This window comes from Tinamus guttatus, unplaced genomic scaffold, assembly GCF_059628265.1.
Source record: "Tinamus guttatus ecotype Peru unplaced genomic scaffold, ASM5962826v1 Tinamus_guttatus_pri_ptg000383l, whole genome shotgun sequence".
Lineage (NCBI taxonomy): Eukaryota > Metazoa > Chordata > Aves > Tinamiformes > Tinamidae > Tinamus > Tinamus guttatus.
This window is the reverse complement of record NW_028288917.1, coordinates 7,787,152-7,806,256: the sequence shown is the minus strand read 5'-3', so window position 1 is coordinate 7,806,256 and position 19,105 is coordinate 7,787,152. Positions and strand designations below refer to the sequence as shown.

Genomic DNA, 19,105 nt, shown 5'->3' with positions numbered 1-19,105 from the left:
GCTCTGGATGCCAGTATGACTTCCTTGTCCTGGCAGCGTAGCTGGGATTACCCGTTGCAACATATGCTCATAGCCTATGTATGTAAGTAGCATACATCAGAAAAGAAAGTGAGAGGAAAGTGAGGGACTTCAATAAAGACCAAGTGAAGCAAGACAAAGATGTCTTACATGCAGTAGCCTGAAATCGGTTAGGGACTAGTCGCTCTTGAGTAGTGCTACAGGCACTGGAGAAAGACGCTCTCAGAAGTTGATTCCACCCTCTCTTGGCTCTCTTGGGGCTGGGGAGAGCCCTGGCTGAGATGGTGTCAAAATCTGTGTTCCTTGCCTGCCTGGATAAACCTAGCCAAAATGCAGTGTCACCAGCTCCAGGAGCTACTTCAAGCTGTGAGGAGGATCCTCATGTTTCACGGTAACACTCTGTGGTCTCAGGGTCTCTGCTGCTCATCACTGTACACTTTTCCCTGGAATTGTTCCCTGATGCTGATTTGAAAAATATTTGTATTTTTCTTTTGGTAGCAGATGAGTTAGCACAAATGGTCTTTAAAAAGTTTCATCAAAAGACACATTCTCAAGTTCCATGCCAGAAATCAGTGAGTCAGAGTAGTAAAAGAGAAGATAAATGAGATGGTGAATAAAGTAAAACCAAGGGCAGAAGTCAAAGGGTCGGCATAGCCAGTGGTGAAGATTTTTCTTTTACGGAGAGGACACAATTGAGTAACCACAGCCTCTTCCTGGCACTAAGTTGAGGCTGTATGGCACATGACCAGTCCTGCCTGTGTAATTTTTAGCTGTGTGGAAGAGTATAACTGATAATTACGGAATTTTACAGGTTCTTCAGGGACAAGTATCTAATCATCAAATTGCTGTTGAAAAACTGAAGAAAGCTGCTGAAGTGCTTCTGGATACAAGGGGGGAATTGACACCAGACAAAGATAAGATTCAGAAAACACTGGGTAAAATATTTACTTCTCCTAATACCTGCTTTTATCACCTGTGTCTGCACCCAAGTACTGGGAGAGACAAAATACAGAGTTTCTACATTTCTGTGTCACTGTTCAGTTCCATGTTTTGTTGAGTCAACACCTATTACAAACACAGTAACCTTATTGTTGGTCTGTCTCCCATGCTTGATAACAGACTCTTCACTTAGTAGTCATTATTTTATTTTTGCCTTTTTTTTTTCAGAAATAGGAATTATGTTGAATTTGCATGTCAGAATTAGTGACTTGCTGTGACTTAGTGACTCCAGTGGGCAGCTCAAGATCAAGGAACATAATTCTAGCTATTGCTTTCCAGCTAATTATTGCAAGTTGGCTTAGCCAAGATATGATTTTGTCCTGACTTCAAGAAGCTCTCTTGACAGTTTTGTATGGATGTGGGAAATGTTCTAGCATGACATTCACCACAATCTGAAATTTGAAGACTATGTATATCATACTTCTATCTCTTATTGCAATCCCATAAGTAACTTGCAGAGCAACAAGGTAAATCAGTGGTTGGTTTGCATCTTTGAAGTCAGTGATGAAACTCCACAGAAGGTACATGGAATACAGATTGGTATCCTAAACATGCCTGTGGTCTTGCAACTATAAACAACTTGATATTAAACAAATTGAAAACCCTTTTTTCTCTTGGCAAGAGGAGAGGGTGGTGGCAGTTCCCATTTCACTCATTCTTGCAGATGTAAGCTCTACTCCTGGATACATATCCCTAACCTTGAAATCATCTTTAGATTCAAATTAGGCTAAAACCATAGAGGCTCAGAACACAGTAATCACAGTTTATCTATCAATACTAGATTAAGAGTGAATTAGTGCCTTCTCTTTATGGAAGAATTACATGGCCCAGAAAATACAGAAGCAGAATAAGTATTTTCAAACACAGAAACCTTTGTTATGAGAGGACACAGGGTAATTGTTGGTTAAATTTAGTTGATGAATGAAAAGTTACTTCTCCATGAAGTGGGGAGCAGAAGGAGGCTGCTGCAGAAGATGATAATTTAACTGAACAGTGAAAATAACTTGATATAATTCCTGTGCTAACAAAGAATAGTAGCTAATTAGAGCATGTTGGTAAGGGAAAGATGCATGTGCAGATATATGTTCTTTGTCAGACTTCTTACTACCACTTCTCCCTACCTGTGATCTATTTTTGTTTAAGTGCAGCAGCACAGAGCTGGTGTTGAGGCAGTAGCAACTGCAATTCCGCTCATATCCAATATGCTATTTAACCTCAATCTCAGATAAATTAAATAATTTTCCACTTCAGTTCCCAGAAATGTTATTATCCAATAGCAGTAAGTCTTGTCTAAGATTCAGATCTCGGTTCAGAATTAAATTCAGCAGGAATTTTCCTAATGCTTTGGAAACAATGTTTGGTTCCAGAACAGAGGCAAGCAAGGGAGGAAAAAGAATATCATATCATATCATGTGCATATCTAGCTATGCACACTGCAGACGAAATGGGATATATTTAACTCTTATTCTGTCATATTTTCTTAGTTTTGTGTAGGATAACAAGCATTTCATATCTATCTAACTACAGTTACTGTTCTATTAATATTTAATGTGTAACAACTGTGCTGTGACCTACTTGCCCTTGGGGGAATTTTAATTGTTTGGCCATAGGAGGTCACCTAGTTCTTTGCCCGGCCTCAAATAAAGGCCATTTCTGCCCATGTATTTTTATATCAGCCCTGCCAGCCCTGGCCAGTGAAGTTTTCCCAGCTCATCTGCGATGAGATAGGAATAATGAACTATATTCAAAGCAGCTGAAGAAAGGATTGAGGCAATTTCCTATTTTAACCTATTAGTAAAAGTAGCAAAAGGTTTTACAGTTGGGAAAATACAATGAAATTAAGGAAGAAAAATATCATGGTTTCCAGAAGAACTTCTGCAGTCAAGTACATTAAACCACAGGCTAGTCTAATTCTAGCTAGAATTATCATGTATATTTTCATACATCTGACACAAAATTACTGTGACAAAGTGCTCATTAAGAAGCAGTGCTACCCAGGCAGTGGGATGGACCGCAAGAAGTGATACAGAAGAGGCTAAAAACTCCTGTACGCTGTGTGGACTAGCAGGTTTTGATTTTCAGGAACTTTCACAGGTTTATCCTGGGGGGAAGGGAGACCTAATGAGGAACCATCTGGAAGAGCCATTCAGCTCTAACAATAACACGCAAGAGGGGGCTGCAGAAGAGTTGTCTGCACGCCCAGCTGCTGCCTTGTTTCTTGGGCTCAGCCAACAGCTGCCCTAAGTCCGAGCTGCCTGGGAACCAGCTCCTGAACGCTGGCGAGCACAGTTGTAAGCTGTAGGACATCTTTGTCCCCTTAACTAATGTATCCTGTTGGCTTTCTACCTATGTCGGTGTTCGATCACTGTTTTTTTGTGTGTGTTTTTGCTGAATGAAGTGACATTCAGTTCTAATGCAGGCATTTTTTTTACTGGTGTTTACCTGGTACAACATGATGAACTGAGTTAAAAGCTTAAGTTAATGGGTTAAAAGTTTGGCCCAGTGATTTTAAAAGAAACAGAGGAAATATTTGAAATACATTTTCTGGTTATCCCTATCAGATGACATTGTGGACAGATATGACAATTTATCCAAGTCTGTGAATGAAAGGAATGAGAAACTCCAGATAACTCTGACGCGATCCCTGAGTGTGCAGGATGGTTTGGATGAAATGCTCGATTGGATGGAAGGTGTTGAAAAGAGCCTTGAAGAGCAAGATCAAGTGCCTTTGAATTCTGCTGCTATTCAGGATATCATTAGTAAAAGCATTGTAAGTAGCATTCCCTGAAAGAAACATTTGCTTAATAATTCAGATTTCAAGAAAGATTTGAGATCTTAATCTGGCACCTTTGGTGGATTCAAAACACTTAATGGGCTGTTGCATGAGCTGAAACTGCACGTAAGGATTTCTGTAGATGAGGTAGAATGATGTCAACGTACTAGCTGTACTGATTTGTTGCTTCATATGGTAGACCAGTTCCACTTCTTAAAATTTAAAGAAATACAGAATACTACTTAAAATTTAATTATAAGCAACATAGAGTATTTTTTGCTTCTTTCAGATGCTAGAGCAAGATATTGCAGGTCGCCAAAGCAGTCTAAACACTATGAATGAAAAAGTGAAGAAGTTCATGGAAACAGCAGATCCATCCACTGCATCATCACTGCAAGCTAAAATGAGTGAGCTTGCAGGACGGTTTTCTGAAGCAAGTAATAAGCACAAAGAAAAACTTGCAAAAATGGAGGAGTTGAAGACTAAAGTGGAGTTGTTTGAAGATCTGTCAGGAAAACTTCAGACATTTCTAGATGAGAAAAATGAGGCTTTCATTGAGACCGAGGCACCAAGAAAGGATGTTAGTGAAGTCTCTCAGTATATGCAGGTACTGTACTATGCCATTTGCATACATATTCTGCATTTCTGCTCTGACTCTTTTAAATGATTTAACAATACTGTAAGACATTCTTGTTTCCCAGGTTCAATTAGTTAGCTAAAATCAAGCATTTAATTTTGAACAACCGATTTTAAAGTCTAACATGAAGAATCTACTTTTCTTTTGCAGGAGGCTAGCATAGAATTGGCACAACATAAGAAAGATCTGGAAGTTTTGCAGCAGCTTCTTGAAGAACTTTCGGTGCATGCTCTTCCTGGGGATAAAGCCATGGTACTAGAAAAAGTAACTGCTTTGTCAAAGAAATTCAGAGAGGTAGAGGAGACGTTAAAGGAAAAGTAAGTAGGGTAATCACTGCACTGTTTACACCTTCCAAGCTAATACACAGTGTGTATTTTATGATGACTTCTGCCCCTCTGTATAGAATGTCAAGAGATTGCAGATAACTGGTGCAAAAACTTTTTTTTTTAATAAAATAGAGAGCTATTCTGATCAGAAATACATCTATGCTTAGTCAACCTGACAGTAAGTGGTGCAAGAGCTCTAATGTTAGTTCTAAAGACAAGTCAGTCTGTGCAAATTTCATGATATTTGCAAGAGTCTTGTCAGTTTTAAGGAAAATGTATTTTTCCCTTCTCAGATAGATAGAATACAAATTGCTGCTTGTGCTAGTTGCTTTGAAGCCATGTTTGGAATCAGGCTACAAAGGAAAACAAAAGAATTCCTTACAGTTCCAATATCAGTAACCTGTACAGCAAAACTAGGTTTTCCAAACTCTGGTTATATCCAAAAAACTAGTCTTTGTGATGACATGTTGACTAAGCAATTTTTGATTCTGGTCTCTCTAAATCTCCACATCAGTAGCATCATTGAGTTACGTGCAATTTTCTTTCAGACAGGTGTCATGCAAAGCAAAATAATAGAAAGTCATTAAACTATGAGATGGAGATTCTTTTTCTGGTCACGCTTTGTTAGTTTTAGTAACAACTCACCCTGCGGCCATCGTGTTCCGACAACAAATAACTGACTTACATGGAATGGATAGATAGGTCCTGATTTATGACAGCAGTATACAATGATTGTTCAAAATCCAAAATGATCCAATGAAGCAGTTCTCAGATCTCTAGTTAGTATACCAAACTGTCAAAATCTTGTGTTTTGGAGGCATGAGCTGTCATAACTTCCTAGTCTAGTGTTTTTATTCAGACACAGCTCTTAAGAGGTTTCTCTAATCCCTGTATTGCTTTTATCACATACATTTTCACAGTTGTCTTTGTACTTATTTCACCACTTGTTCTACTGATGGGCTTTCTTGAGTTAGAAATGATCTGATTATATTTGGAGTATTAGTTTTCATATGGTCCTTGCTTTTACTGACCAGAGCTATGTATACTTAGTTCATCAGCGCTACTGACACAGCACGTCAGGGTCAATTCATGTCCAGGGAGAAGGTACTCAAGTTGCAAGATAGATAAGCACTTTGACAATAGGGTGCCTCTCCATGGTGGTGTCTGCTTTATCATCTCCAATCCACTTACTGGGATTGATAAGCACAAAATAGTTTCATTCTCTACCTCTTCTATAAATCATTTGTCCATCTTTTATGAAATTGTTACAAAGATGGATGTTTTCTGTTTTTATGGAAAACTCACAGATCTGTGTCTGTTCTCTTCAAAGCCAGCTGAGTCTCACTGAATTCAGGAACAGCAATATGAGACTGAGAATATCTTTGTTTAATTATCAGAGGGAATACAGACAGTGCTCAATTTCTCTTATTGTATTTTCTCTAGAGAAGAGGACGTATCATCTTGTCAGAAACAAATGGATACTTTTGAGCTCCTTGTAGAATCTTTAAAGAAATGGATAAAAGAGACAACAGAAAGAATTCCAGCAGCACGACCCTCACTGAATACGGAGGAGTTAAAGAAACCTTTGGAAGATACTCTGGTAGGTTATTTTATTTGGGAAGCAAAATATGGCTAAAATATGGCTATAGGAAGTGGGGTATCTATTAATAACATAAAAGTGCAACCTTATGGAATAAGGAAGTATTGATTGTAATTCAATAGTGCTTCTTTTTTTTTTTCCTGTAGACAATAGGACAAGTAAAAATACTCTATTTTTAGTTCTCTGGGTATTTTTTAGTAATGATTATTAGTGGTGATTATACACATTCACTAATTGAGCCTGCTTAACAGTTACCATGCCATACTGCACAGTAGTAGGGACTGGGGAGCTAGCAGTCTCCATTTACATACCCAACTCTTTTGCGTGTTTTAAGTAATACAGGTGATTCCCAAGTATCATGGTCATTACTATCTTTGCAGTAAATATTTGAAATCTGAAATCTGTTTTGTAATGAATAATTAACTAATTTTCTCAATCAGAATTTGAAAGATGAATGGACCTTAAAAGCACCTGAACTGCAGAAAATGAATAGCAGAGGAACAGTGTTGTGCAATCTAATTACTGCTGTTACTTCTCCTGCAAAATCAAGAGCAGCTGCAAAATCAGGTATGCATTTGTATGACTGGGTAAGCCTAAAGCTCAAGGAGTTTTTAAGGCCTTTAGAACAAACATTTCACCTGTTGAGCAGGTCTTGGAATATTATGGCTTGTGAAAAGTCAGTTAACAATCTCTGTTTCAATCATCATTTGGTGCAACTCATTTCAACTGATATGCCTTAACTACTGTAAAAACTCAATACGCTGATTATTTTATATGGTCAAAATACTGCAAAAGTACTTGATGTAAATGATTAGCAGGTCCTAAAGCTGGCACTTCTATATGTAATTCCCTAATTATGTACAAAACTAATAGTGAAGAGTATTTCTTCAGCTCACCTTAGAAAACTTCATAAAATAAGAAAATGACTCTGTTCTTCAATTCTTGGCCTAGCAGCTAATATTGTCCCTAACAGACCCTTATTTTGCAAATACAGATGAACCTGCACAGCTTTGTTGCCACAAAAATTCCTTCTTCATAGTCACAAGACTGTTCTGGTGAAGCTAAGCAAGCACATAATTTTTTACAGAATCATGGAGTTTTTCTTGGTATTGTGATGAGGACACAGTCATCAAAAGTGAAGCCAGCCTAACATACTGATCCCAGTATGATTATGCCAAGATTTAGCATAATTAATGCTAAAATATACTTCAGTTGAAACAACAGCATGGAAGGGAAGTGATTCCATATGATTCTAGTAGGACTTTCCTGAGTCAAAATGTACCTCCAGTCTGGAGCTTCAGCTAACTCCTTTTTGTCTGTAATCTGATTTTGAAGATAGCAAATCTACTTTCACGACTTTCTGCACCATGGTGTTTAAATGTTAACTTGTTTTACAGAAATCAATAATTCTGCATAGTGTCATTTAAGCTGTAAGTTAAGGCAAGAGGTACCTAAGTGTTTTAGTGGCCATAAATATATTTTCAGTCAGTTCTCTTGGAATTTATTTCCTCAGTTCAAGTGTGCTGGCATTTGTCAGTCATGTCCGAAGGACAGTGAGATATCCCTTATCCAATATCCTTTGGCAAGAGTAGAGCACTTTCTTTTTCACATCTCTTTGTAATAACTGCTTCTGTTTCCATTCTTGTTTGAATTTAAAATAAAAATTTTAAAGAACCCTTTGGAACCTTACATAGGATATTTGTGCTCCTTCCCCCTTTCTCCTATACATTGAGGTAGATGAATTAATGAAATAAATAGCATGTAGGGGCAGCTATAATCCTCCAGACTATTTACTCTCCTAGACAAGAGCTGTACTGTGTATTACTTTGTCACAGTTACAAATACCAGAGGGCAGCTAATAGAGCATGAAGATTTGCAAGGCTCTGGCTGGGGTCTGTGACTGTTCTTATCTGGTTTATGCTCTCTTGCCATCCTCCAGCTGCCACTAATGTGGTCCTCACTGCCCAGCTGGTGTCGGGGGTCGGTGCACGCTTTTTTCCAAGGCAACCGCTGATCCTTCTCCATTACTTACTCGTCTGGGAATACGTATGTGTAAGGGGGCTGGATGGGATTCCCCTTGCTGCTTCCTGGGGAGCGGCTCTGTGTCCCGGCTCCAAGTTTTCCTGCTCTTCACAAAGCCCACGTAGGCCTCCTTCCAAAGGCTGCGAAACGCCATCAAAGTTAGGCTCCTTGGGTGGTTGGCTGCTCTGGGGCAGCAGCCAGGACGTCACGTGTGTCAGGAAGATCCACACTGCAGTCCCTGCTGTGGGACATACCTTCCTGTCTTGCCTATGACAAGATAGAAAGTGATTGCCTCCCGCGCCGTATGTACATGTGCATTTATGTTTCTGCTTATGGCACCAGTTTCCTAGAGCTGTTTAAAACATAAAAACAACTTTAAACTATATAAAACAGTCAAAATATTGGCTATTACAAGTGTTTTAATGTTGTAACGGGTATTACATAACCAAAAGTTCTGTTTTAGAGAGAAAATACAACGCTCAGTTTTTGGTGGGAAAAGGCCCTGGTAAACACAGAACTCAGTCTCTCTCAATCCACAGGTGGAGCAATGTTAAATGGTGATGGAGGAGCTCCAGGTACTCAGGATTTTCTGAAAAATAAAGGCGAGTAACTACCTAGTTAAACTTTTAATATGTGATCAGGAGTTGTCTTTCTGAGCTAGTGTTAAATAAAATGAATACTTAAATGTAATTCACAAACCTCTAGATTTAGAAAGAGCCTCGAGGCAACTGTGAAATTTCCTATCAATCACCTTCACGTAAGAGCTAAAAAATGTAAGTTAGGAAATAAGAAACATAAAAAATATGAAAACTTAAGAAAAACTGCACAAAATACATATATTGCCTAGTAAGATGATGCTAAAACTCTGTATACAAACACCTATCAGCAGTATTTCTTTTGAAGACAGATCAAATCTGGCTCTGTTTTCTGTATTTTTTATAAATACAGGGGTGGCTGTTTTAATGTAAGATATGGCCTGTGAGAAAATTATAATTAGTATATATGTGGTTTGAAGCTTTTTTGCACCCGCCCACATACCCAAATGCATATGCATGCACACACATGCATGCACGCTTATGCAAAGACACCCACTTTGCATACATTTGCATTACTTTATGTGACCAATTCCACTTTGGAAACAAAGGAACCTATATAGGCACCTTGTATGTGAGTGCGGATAACCATGTGCTGCCTCTTGAGTCTGCACTGTTCATTCTCCTAAACTACAACCTTCTTAGTGTACACAGTTTGACTGCGAAGTTCTGTCCAGAATCCAACACCTTTACAGTGGTTGCAAAAGTTTCTAATTTAGGAGACTTGAGAGACTCGAAAACATTTTTTCAAGTAACATTATATATACTCAGAGTGTTGTTTAGAAGTTCCTGAAGTTTTAGGCATATTGAAACTGTGTCATAATTTCTCACACAGTCCTTCTTCATCTTTTCTTTTACAGAGCTGTCAGCTGTTCAACAAGCCATGTCTGATGTAAATCACAGTTATGAAGATTTGGGAGTTTTATTGAAGGAAAAGATTTCAGAGCTAGAGAGTATGCTTACAAAAATGCAAAATATTCAGGAAGAATCAACTTCGATGATGCAATGGTTACAGAAGATGGACAAAACCGCATCAGAGTGGGAAGCTGCTCCAACTGATAGCGAGGCTGTTAAGGCCCAAGTTGAGCAACATAAGGTACTCTGGGTCTTCAGAAAATCCTACTGTCCTCTCTATTGCAGTTACTGGTGGAATTCTGTTGGAACAACTGATGTCTCAGCATGATATTGCAGAGAGTGTTTAAATAACCCTGGCAGAGGTGCCAGTCAAGCACACAGCAGATCTGGCAAGCTGTCTATGCCAAAACTCAATAATTTTGGTGGCCAGTTTAACTAATTGATTATACAGTATACTTTTCTGGTACCTTTAATGGTTTTGAGCTCTTTACTAGACAGCCTGTAAGATTTTGGAGGGCTTTATCTACTAGAAAGGGGTTTCCGCAGCGGCTGGTTCGCTGACACTCCACAGACCTCCCGCACACTGCAGCTGCAGAGGCCTAGGCCTATTCCAAGGCAACATTTCTCTCTAGCAGCCGTGTCAGGGTTGTTAAGTTATATAGCTGCACAACAGTCTCTTTCCCGCTTTTTAATTGCCACAAGAAATGCACTGAATCAGCAGTTAGCTCTGATCCCTCTTCCGCATTGGAAACATATGCTTCTTTAGCAACAAGGACAATATTTATATGTGTAAACATTCGTCTTTAAAGGGATATGTAATGGATGGCTCTTGAAATGGAAAATTCTTTCCTTGCCTATGCAAGTTTTGATAAATAAGGACAGAGGTTGATCCAAGCAATGCATTTTTTTTAAGATTTGGCTGGTCGGCATATAAAAAATAACCCGTGAAGCTAGTGACTTTCCTCAAGTTTGACTTTCCTCAGACTTGGATAATATTCACTTCTAAAACTCAAACTAAACAAGGAAAAAACATTGCTCCATAATTTTTAACAGAGAATATTCCAAGCTAACAAGACCATCCTACCTCCAGTGTAGTAACAAGAGAGTATTTGCAGGCAGTTGTCTGTGACAAACACAAGTGACTTCTCGGGCAAGACTCATCCCTTTGATGCTGTTACATGGCATGAACTGTTGTTCAGGGACTCCTGGGGCACCCAGCTCTCCTGATAGGTGCAGCCTTAAGCTGTGGTGCTCTGTGAACTGTAATTCTTGATGGTCTACAAGAGGCAGTGTGTCTGTGACAGCAGGATTTTCAGTGAGGAAAGTGAGCACGCACAGAGCTCCTCACTGCCTTCTTTCTGCTTTGAACTGCATTGGGTGTTAGTAGCTTCCTTGCTGTACAAGAGCAGCTGCCAGGTACGTGTGTGTGCGATGGGACCTGGTGGACCTTATGTATCTAAGTTCTCCTAATACTCTGCCACTTCCTCAAATTAAACAATAATTGTTATTAATGCAGAATATATACATATATATATCTATCAGATCATTTTTTCCTAGGTCACTTTTTTCCAAAATATAAGACTATGCAGTATATACATGACCTGACATTATAGGAGGTTTTGAAAATCATAGCAGAAAAGCAGCATATAAATATTTTATATATTTATTGTTTATTTTGTGCTTGGTGTCTTAGCATTACAGTTCTAAATGCTTTACGTTTTTTCTGTAGTCTCTTATATATATGAGTTTTATCATTTGACTTTATAGCTGTTTGAAACCGAATTAAAGCAAAGTGAGAATAAAGTGCAGGAACTAAAGGACAAAGTGACAGAGCTGTTGGAGAAGAACCCCGACTCTGTGGAGGCACCTAAATGGAGACAAATGCTGGATAAAATAGGTACTTCTGTACAGCTTTATTATAACTCAGGCTGATTTGAAAGTGGATTTATGTTAAGTTTTTTTAACATGTAATCACTTTTATTTTTAATGTCTTGCTCACTCCTCCGTCATAAATCCAGTGCAAAATAATTCCCTTTACAAGTAGAGTGCAGAGCTGGAGAGCTTGCACTGAAGTCCATCCACTTTGGATTTCTATGAGTGCAACTGAGAGAGGCTATAGCTTGACTCCTTGTTTTAGAGGGCTTTGTAATTTATCCTTTTCAAACAGCGTGTGGCCAGAACTGGAAAGGTCAGTTATTGTTCCAGATAGATATGCTGGTTATTCTTACAACATATGATGAAAACAAATTAAGTCAATTCTAGTTTGATGTAAGGAACAATGTGAGTTGTTGTTAATGCTTTTTTGCATGCCTTTTTTTTTTCCCATGTGCCTTGTGGCTGTTGTCATTCTCTGGGTTTAGTGACTTTTTGCCATTTTCTAAAACTGACTTCATAAATTTTGCCAAAACATGGAAATGACCATGTTTGGACGATAGATTTGAGATCCTGCAGTATGTAATTTTCATTTGTTTAAAAATACTTAGGTTCATCGTATTTTAAAATAAATCCTATTATGGAGTACTGATTGTCCCAATTAGTATTTCTATTGCTGCAGCAGCAATACTTCTACATTGATAAATTTTCTAACCTGCCCTCTTTATGAATATACTCTGAAAAGCTTAAGGAGCAGCTGAGGCCTCGAAGGGAAGCGGTACTGCAAGGATATGAGTACAGAATGAGCAGAGGTTAGAGACACTTCTTTTGAAGTGGCAAAAGAAATTGGGGAAAAAAAGCAAATAAAAATAAACAGTTGAAATTCACGGAAGGAGGAGGAGCTGGCAGAACGGCAGAACTGCGTGAACAAGCACTGAAAGAGGGAAGGAGAGGCCGTGAATCAGTGGCTGTCCTGGAAGCTCCTGGCACAGGCAGAGAATAGGCCCGAGATCCAGGGTTCCCTGAGCACTTTCCTTGCCTGTCATTAGGTACTTGGTTCAGATGCCTAAATTAGCAAGTTAATCATCACAGATTAACACCTAATGCAGACAACTGCAAAACAAGTGCTCTTTCAAAGGGCAGTTCTTAGCAGAAGCCTAATAGGGCTTAGACTCGCCTTTGGAAAGGAATCTGTTTCTCTGCACCCATGAAGTAGGAAAGCGAGTCTACCTGAGTCAGACTAGGCCTAAGTTGTAAGTCCAGCACTTTGGCTTTTATGTCATTTGGAATCCCAGTCCAGGTTGGATGCTCTTTCACTTACTAATATTCTGGTCTAATGGGATTACGTGTTGCATATTAGTTGCTCCAAATTTCATGTATTGCTATATTAAACTTCAGAAGTTTTTCCCAAGTATCTGTTCATCTGACTGTTAAATGATGTGAGTGTATTTGCCTAGTCACTGCAGGGAGGTATGTGGAGCCAATCAGCAAGAAGCCTCGTTAGGGAGCTCTGTTGAAGTTTCATGTATGCTGTCTGTCAACCCATCCGCTGGAACATGTGTGCAGTATGTTAACATTCTCATTGCTAGATTCCAAATGGAAAGAGCTCAACCAAGTTACATCTGAGAGACAACAAAAACTGGAAGAGTCTTCAAATTACCTGACCCAGTTCCAGACAGCAGAAGCTCAGTTAAAGCACTGGCTTGTAGAAAAGGAGCTAATGGTCAGTGTGCTGGGACCACTATCAATTGATCCAAATATGCTGAATACCCAAAAGCAACAGGTCCAGGTGAGTAAGGATGGCCAGCATGCTCTGCTGGTGAAGTTTTTTGCTTTCTTTACTATTAGCAAAGTACTCAGCTTACAGCCCAGTCCTGAGGAGCTACTGCATTTGTTTATCAGTAAATATCAGCTTAAGTCATACTTGACTACTGTAATTACAAGAAAAAATTCTCATGAGAGTGAAGGAAGATCAAAAGAATTAAAGAAAAAAAATCAGGACTTACTCCTTGGGGAGATACTGATCCTCAGATACATTTTGGTGTTTTGACCATGCTGTGGTTTCTCTGTAGTCTAACGAAAGCAGTCCTTTGAAGTTTTATTAATTTGAGTGCATATGGAAGATTTTATGATCAGTCCTCATACATGGCCTATGCTGTAGGACTAGCTTTTAAAGATTTTATTCACTTTTATTCACTATTATTCAAAAATATGAAAGTAAGTGAAATGCAAGTACTGTGAATAGATATGTGGCCAAAAGTGTGAAAAAACAGAAGAAAAGTGTAGGGAAAAAGCAGAGTAATATGCTTACAGAACTAGTGCAAACTCATAGAAAAAAAACCCAAAATATCAAATCAGGCTAAACAGCAGAAACAAGGATTGTTAATTTCAAGCATCTCTATGACTGCCAATTAATTTACACTGTGAAGAGAAATTCTATTCTTATTTTGCAAAAATATTATTAAAGCTGATGTGTCCGTATTGATTAAAAGCGAGATTTTATAAATTGAACTGTGTTCTAATACTATGTGAGAATAATTTAAAACCATGATGTTTGTCCCTTCCTCTGTAAGCGTTAGGACTTATTCTCAAAAAAAATTAATACTGAGAGCCACTAACATAAACATGAACAGATCTTGCACTAGAGGTTCAGTCATTTCATGAACTACCAAAATTAGCAAATGTTGTGTGTGCCACACACATATAAAACTTTGCAATGCTATGTTGCTATTCACCTGCTTTGAAGTTCTGTCCTAAGGCACATGTCACAAGTGTCTAGCAAAGAAGACACTGCTTGAACCTAAGCAGTGATTATTTTACTGGTTACAGTTACTTAATTACTGTGATATTAACAGAACTCATTGTTTACTTGCATCTGCTGATCGAATTTCCATTAGATGGCATGTACACTTTTTTTCTTGGAAACAACACTCCCTTTATATGTAGACACGGAAAGTAATTGACTGGCTTTTTAAACTCAGAAATTAATTTCTCAGTTAATGGAGCACAGTCCATGTAATTCATGTCAGAGGCATTTTGCTGCTTATTTTGCAAGGTAAATGCTTTTAAACATTGACTTTCTTCCCAGATTCTGCTTAAAGAGTTTGACACCAGAAAGCCACAATATGAACAGTTAACCATGGCTGGCGAAGGGATTCTGAAGAGACCAGGAGAGCATCCCCCCTCTCACGAAATTGTGAAAGAGCAGCTGGCAGCTGTGACTCAAAAATGGGACAGTCTAACTGGGCAACTGAATGACAGATGTGAGCGAATTGGCCGAGCCATTGAGAAAAGCACCGCGTACCAAAGCCTGCTCAGAAGTCTCTCTGCGAAGCTAAGTGCCTTGGACAGCAAACTGAGCAGCAGCCTGGCTGTGAGCACACAGCCCGATGCTGTGAAACAACAGCTGGAGATTGCTAGAGAAATGAAGGAGGAAATCAAACGGGAAATGAAGACTGTAAACGCGGCTCGAGCTCTTTGCGAAGAGCTATCAGCACTGGTTGGAGAAGAGTATTTGAAAGCAGAACTGACGAGGCAGTTAGATGGCATCATAAAATCATTTAAGGATATTGAGCAAAAATCCGGTTAGTACTTATATCCAGAGAATAGTAATTAAGGTATAAAGTGAAGCAATGGGGTCACATTTCTTATTACAGTCAGTAGTGAAATGTTGAGTGAGCGGAGCTGAAGTCTGTCTGTGGATTCTGTGTCTTCTGTCCCAGCAGTTGCACGTTAGGACTTAGGAGTGAGTCCCTCTGCCTTAAACAGGCAAAAACAACTTTGGCTCCCTAGTGAGAAGCCTGGGACAAACTAAACATGGTAACAGTCCTAGTCTTTGCATCTCTGCCTTCAGATACGTCCTCACTTAATTAGGATAACAGGATGGGATACTGTGCAGTGAACTACCTAAATGCGCGTAGGTGCAGAATGTAAGCCAAAATCGTCCTGTTTCAGCCAAGGGCTGGTTAATGGACTCGGCAAGAAAGCAGTGGTCAACTGCCTGTGATGAAAGTAGATGAGTATTCTGCAGTCTTTCCTTATCCTCTTAGTAACAGAGCTGATAGAGTAATACATTGAAGGTAATGCCCATATTTTATTCTCCCTAACAGCCTCATTTTTAGCTTTTTAATTTCCTCTGGTCATGAGGAACATCAAAAGATCTCTCTGAAAACATATTGCCTGCAGGCCATGAGTCAGACACGACCATGTTAGATTACTTAATGTTCCCTGAGCTTACACTTTACAATATCATGACACAACTGTGTGCGTTTTACCCCAGACCTGCCTGCATGAGGTTCATGCAGACACAGGCTGGCCAAGCTCTCTGAATTTGATCCCTGTCCAAATGCCTCCGCTGTTCTGCCATGTTCCAGGCACAAGGGTGACTGCCCCTTGCAAGGGGCTTTGTTCTCCACATGCTAAGGACCAGCTCTCCTTGATTAATGATTGTTCATAATGAAATCAAAATGAGATAGTTTTCCTTCAGTGAATGTTAGCTGATTCTGATAATGAATCTCTGTGCTGTGTTTTGCTTTCTAGATAACCATGTTCAGCACCTTCAGTCAGCATACACCACTTCTCATCAGTTCCAGCAAATGTCTGAAGACTTCCAGACGTGGCTAGACAAAAAGAAAGAGGAGCTGAACCAGGCTCCTCCTGTATCAGCCAAACTTGATGCCTTGCAGTCGTTAGTTGATGAGCAGAAAGATTTTAAGAAGACCCTCTCTGATCAGACTAGTTCATATGAAAAAATTGTTGCAGAAGGGGAAAGTATCTTGCAGAAGACAAAAGGAGCTGACAAGGCAGAACTGCTGACCCAAATCACCACACTCAAAAGTAGCTGGGATGAAATGAATAAGCAGGTAAAAGAAAGGCAAGATAAATTAACAGATTGTCTGGAGAAAGCCCTCCAATACAAGCAGCATGTAGAAAATCTACAGCCATGGATAGAGAAATGTGAAAGCAACCTGTGTGCGGTAAAAGTTGGCATAAACCCTGAGGAGATAGATAATTCTATTGGTCAGGTGAAGGCCTGGCAGAAGGACCTGGATAAACACCATGGCATGGTAGAGCTCTTAAACAGCACTGCAGAAAGTCTGCTCAGTGCAAGTCAAACGGATAAAGAAGTTGTTAAAGAGGAGACTAAGGCACTTAATCAGAAAGTGAAAACGGTCACAGAACAGCTGCATAAGAAGAGAGAGTGCTTGGAAAACATGGCACAAAGGCTGAAGGAGTTTCAGGAATCCTCCAGGGAAGCTGAAAAACAGCTTAAAAGTGCCAAGGAGCACCTGGAAGCTCAGGATGCGCTTGGACCTCAGTCATTCAGTAACACACACCTGACAGTGATGCAGACCCAGCAGAAAGCCCTGCAGGCCTTAAAGCCTCATGTGGATTTAGCAAAAAAGCTTGCCCAGGAACTGGTGGTAGAAGCCTCTGACTCAGCAGGTGTTTCTGACCTTTTGCTTCAAGCCGAATCCTTGAAGCAGGAATACAGTGCAGTGACGGAGCAGGTTGAGGAAAGGTGCTCGTTCCTGGAGACGAAACTTCAGGGAATTGGCCATTTCCAAAACAGCATCCGAGAGATGTTCTCTCAGTTTGCAGAGTTTGATGATGAGCTTGACAACATGGCTCCAGTGGGGAGAGACCTTCACGTACTTCACTCACAGAGAGAGGACGTAAAACATTTCCTGAAAAAGCTGGAAGATCTTATAATGAATAATGAAAATGCTAATAAAAAGTGCAAAATGATGCTTGCCACAGAAGCTGAAGCTTCTCCTGACCTCCTTGGTATAAAAAGAGATTTGGATGCTTTAAATAAACAGTGCAAAAAATTACTAGACAGAGCAAAATCCCGGGAAGATCAAGTGGAGGAGACCATTAGCCGTATTGAGGAGTTTTACAGTAAGCTGATAGAGTTTTCCAGCCTGCTTGGGATTGCTGAAGAGCACGAAGAGTCACAAGGCCCCGTAGGAATGGAGACTGAAGCTATAAACCAACAGGTGAACATATTCAAGGTAGGAAGATTTCTCTCTTAGTACTGTAAAATATTTTAACGCAATGCAAAAAAAAAAATGTGAAAAGGATTGATTAAATGCAGACTGTGGAGAAGTCCTCTTTCACAGTAGTCACTCTTATTTGTAGGCTTTTAAGCTACTTTTTCTTTTTAACTGGAACATCTTGCTACAGACTTTCTCTTGCTTCAGCTTCGAAGACTTTCTTTCTTCACATCCAGGTCATAACTCCTAAGCCCTGCTTCCCTCTTTCACCCTTCTTCATAATCTTGTTTCCTTGTGCCACCCATCCACCTTATGCTGTTTGGGGAACCCTCTTGCCTGTATTGAGATGTCTGGCTGTTCTTTGAGTTGCAGATTCTAGTATTCACATACCATTTTTTGCACCTGCGCATCGGCATCCGTGTTTGTAGGTTTGGGACCTTACCTTCCTGTTATTTTTGTTCTAACACACTGAGCAGCTCAGTTGAACTCAACTTGATTCAACTCGGTTGAATCCCATCCTTACCTAGAAATGCACTAGTACAATTAATTCAGGTAAACATTCATCTTTGTACAGAGGGAGTTTCTTGTGGTATCCTTACCCTAAAAGCACTTTGCAGCTTCCCTGCATTGCTTTCTGTAAGCCAGTTAGCAGCATTCAGAAAAACACACTGCAGTAATACTGAGTATCAATTGTATATACTGTGTATAAATTGTGCTTTGTGTGGAAATGAACTGCAGATATTTGGGGTTTTGGTCAAAGAAGTTCCAGTGCTCCCTTGAAGGAATGTAAAGCACCCAGATGTAAGCAGGATGTGAAAAAGATGATAAATATCCTACTGATTGTCTAGATCAAGGGTATTCTGTGTTGGTTTGGTTTTGTTGCAACCTGCTGCTGATTGGAAAGCTTTCGTGACCTGCTGGCTCTGTGAGGCGTATTGCTGAAAAGAGGTAATTGCGTGTTAGGCCCAACAGAGGGTGCCTCGTGCTTGTCTAGACTAAGCCATGTTGGAAACAAAAACTAAACATCAAAACTTTCTTCTGAGAGTTTGGGTTTGCTGTCAGCTGTGCTGCTCTTTCAGAATGCATAAATAGAGACAAGATCTCGAACAAATAGTTCAAGCTGCTGCTAGGCTGCAAGGATTAAAATTGTATGCCAGTCCAGCTTAACAAGGCTATGTCCATTTAAAATAGAAACAAATGGCCTGTCTTTGTGTATGGTTAGTAAAATACTCGGGAAACCCGAAAATAACAAGAGCTCTTGCTATGATCATTACTGCCTGGCTGTGCAGGGTAGACGCGGCAGCAGGAGAGGGCAGGATGAGCAGTACTCGCTGTGAGTGCTGCTGGGCTCTGGAGAGCAGACCTGCAGGAGGGCTCACACCTCTTGTTGCTCTTCAGCCTTGGAAAAAGTGAC

The 19,105-nt window shown here is 39.8% G+C and overlaps 1 protein-coding gene across 1 annotated transcript in view; it reads left to right on the top strand.

The window, feature by feature from the left end:
- Nucleotides 1–19,105, top strand: part of LOC104580569 (dystonin) — a 133,479-nt gene that overhangs the window by 52,992 nt on the left and 61,382 nt on the right. Inside the window, exons 39-50 of the mRNA XM_088530624.1 lie at nucleotides 830–953; nucleotides 3,579–3,787; nucleotides 4,080–4,397; nucleotides 4,578–4,744; nucleotides 6,197–6,353; nucleotides 6,794–6,920; nucleotides 8,915–8,977; nucleotides 9,829–10,064; nucleotides 11,591–11,720; nucleotides 13,285–13,484; nucleotides 14,784–15,279; nucleotides 16,235–17,709. Coding sequence (XP_088386750.1) covers nucleotides 830–953; nucleotides 3,579–3,787; nucleotides 4,080–4,397; nucleotides 4,578–4,744; nucleotides 6,197–6,353; nucleotides 6,794–6,920; nucleotides 8,915–8,977; nucleotides 9,829–10,064; nucleotides 11,591–11,720; nucleotides 13,285–13,484; nucleotides 14,784–15,279; nucleotides 16,235–17,709 — 3,702 coding nt within the window. The remainder of the gene's footprint in view (nucleotides 1–829; nucleotides 954–3,578; nucleotides 3,788–4,079; nucleotides 4,398–4,577; nucleotides 4,745–6,196; nucleotides 6,354–6,793; nucleotides 6,921–8,914; nucleotides 8,978–9,828; nucleotides 10,065–11,590; nucleotides 11,721–13,284; nucleotides 13,485–14,783; nucleotides 15,280–16,234; nucleotides 17,710–19,105) is intronic.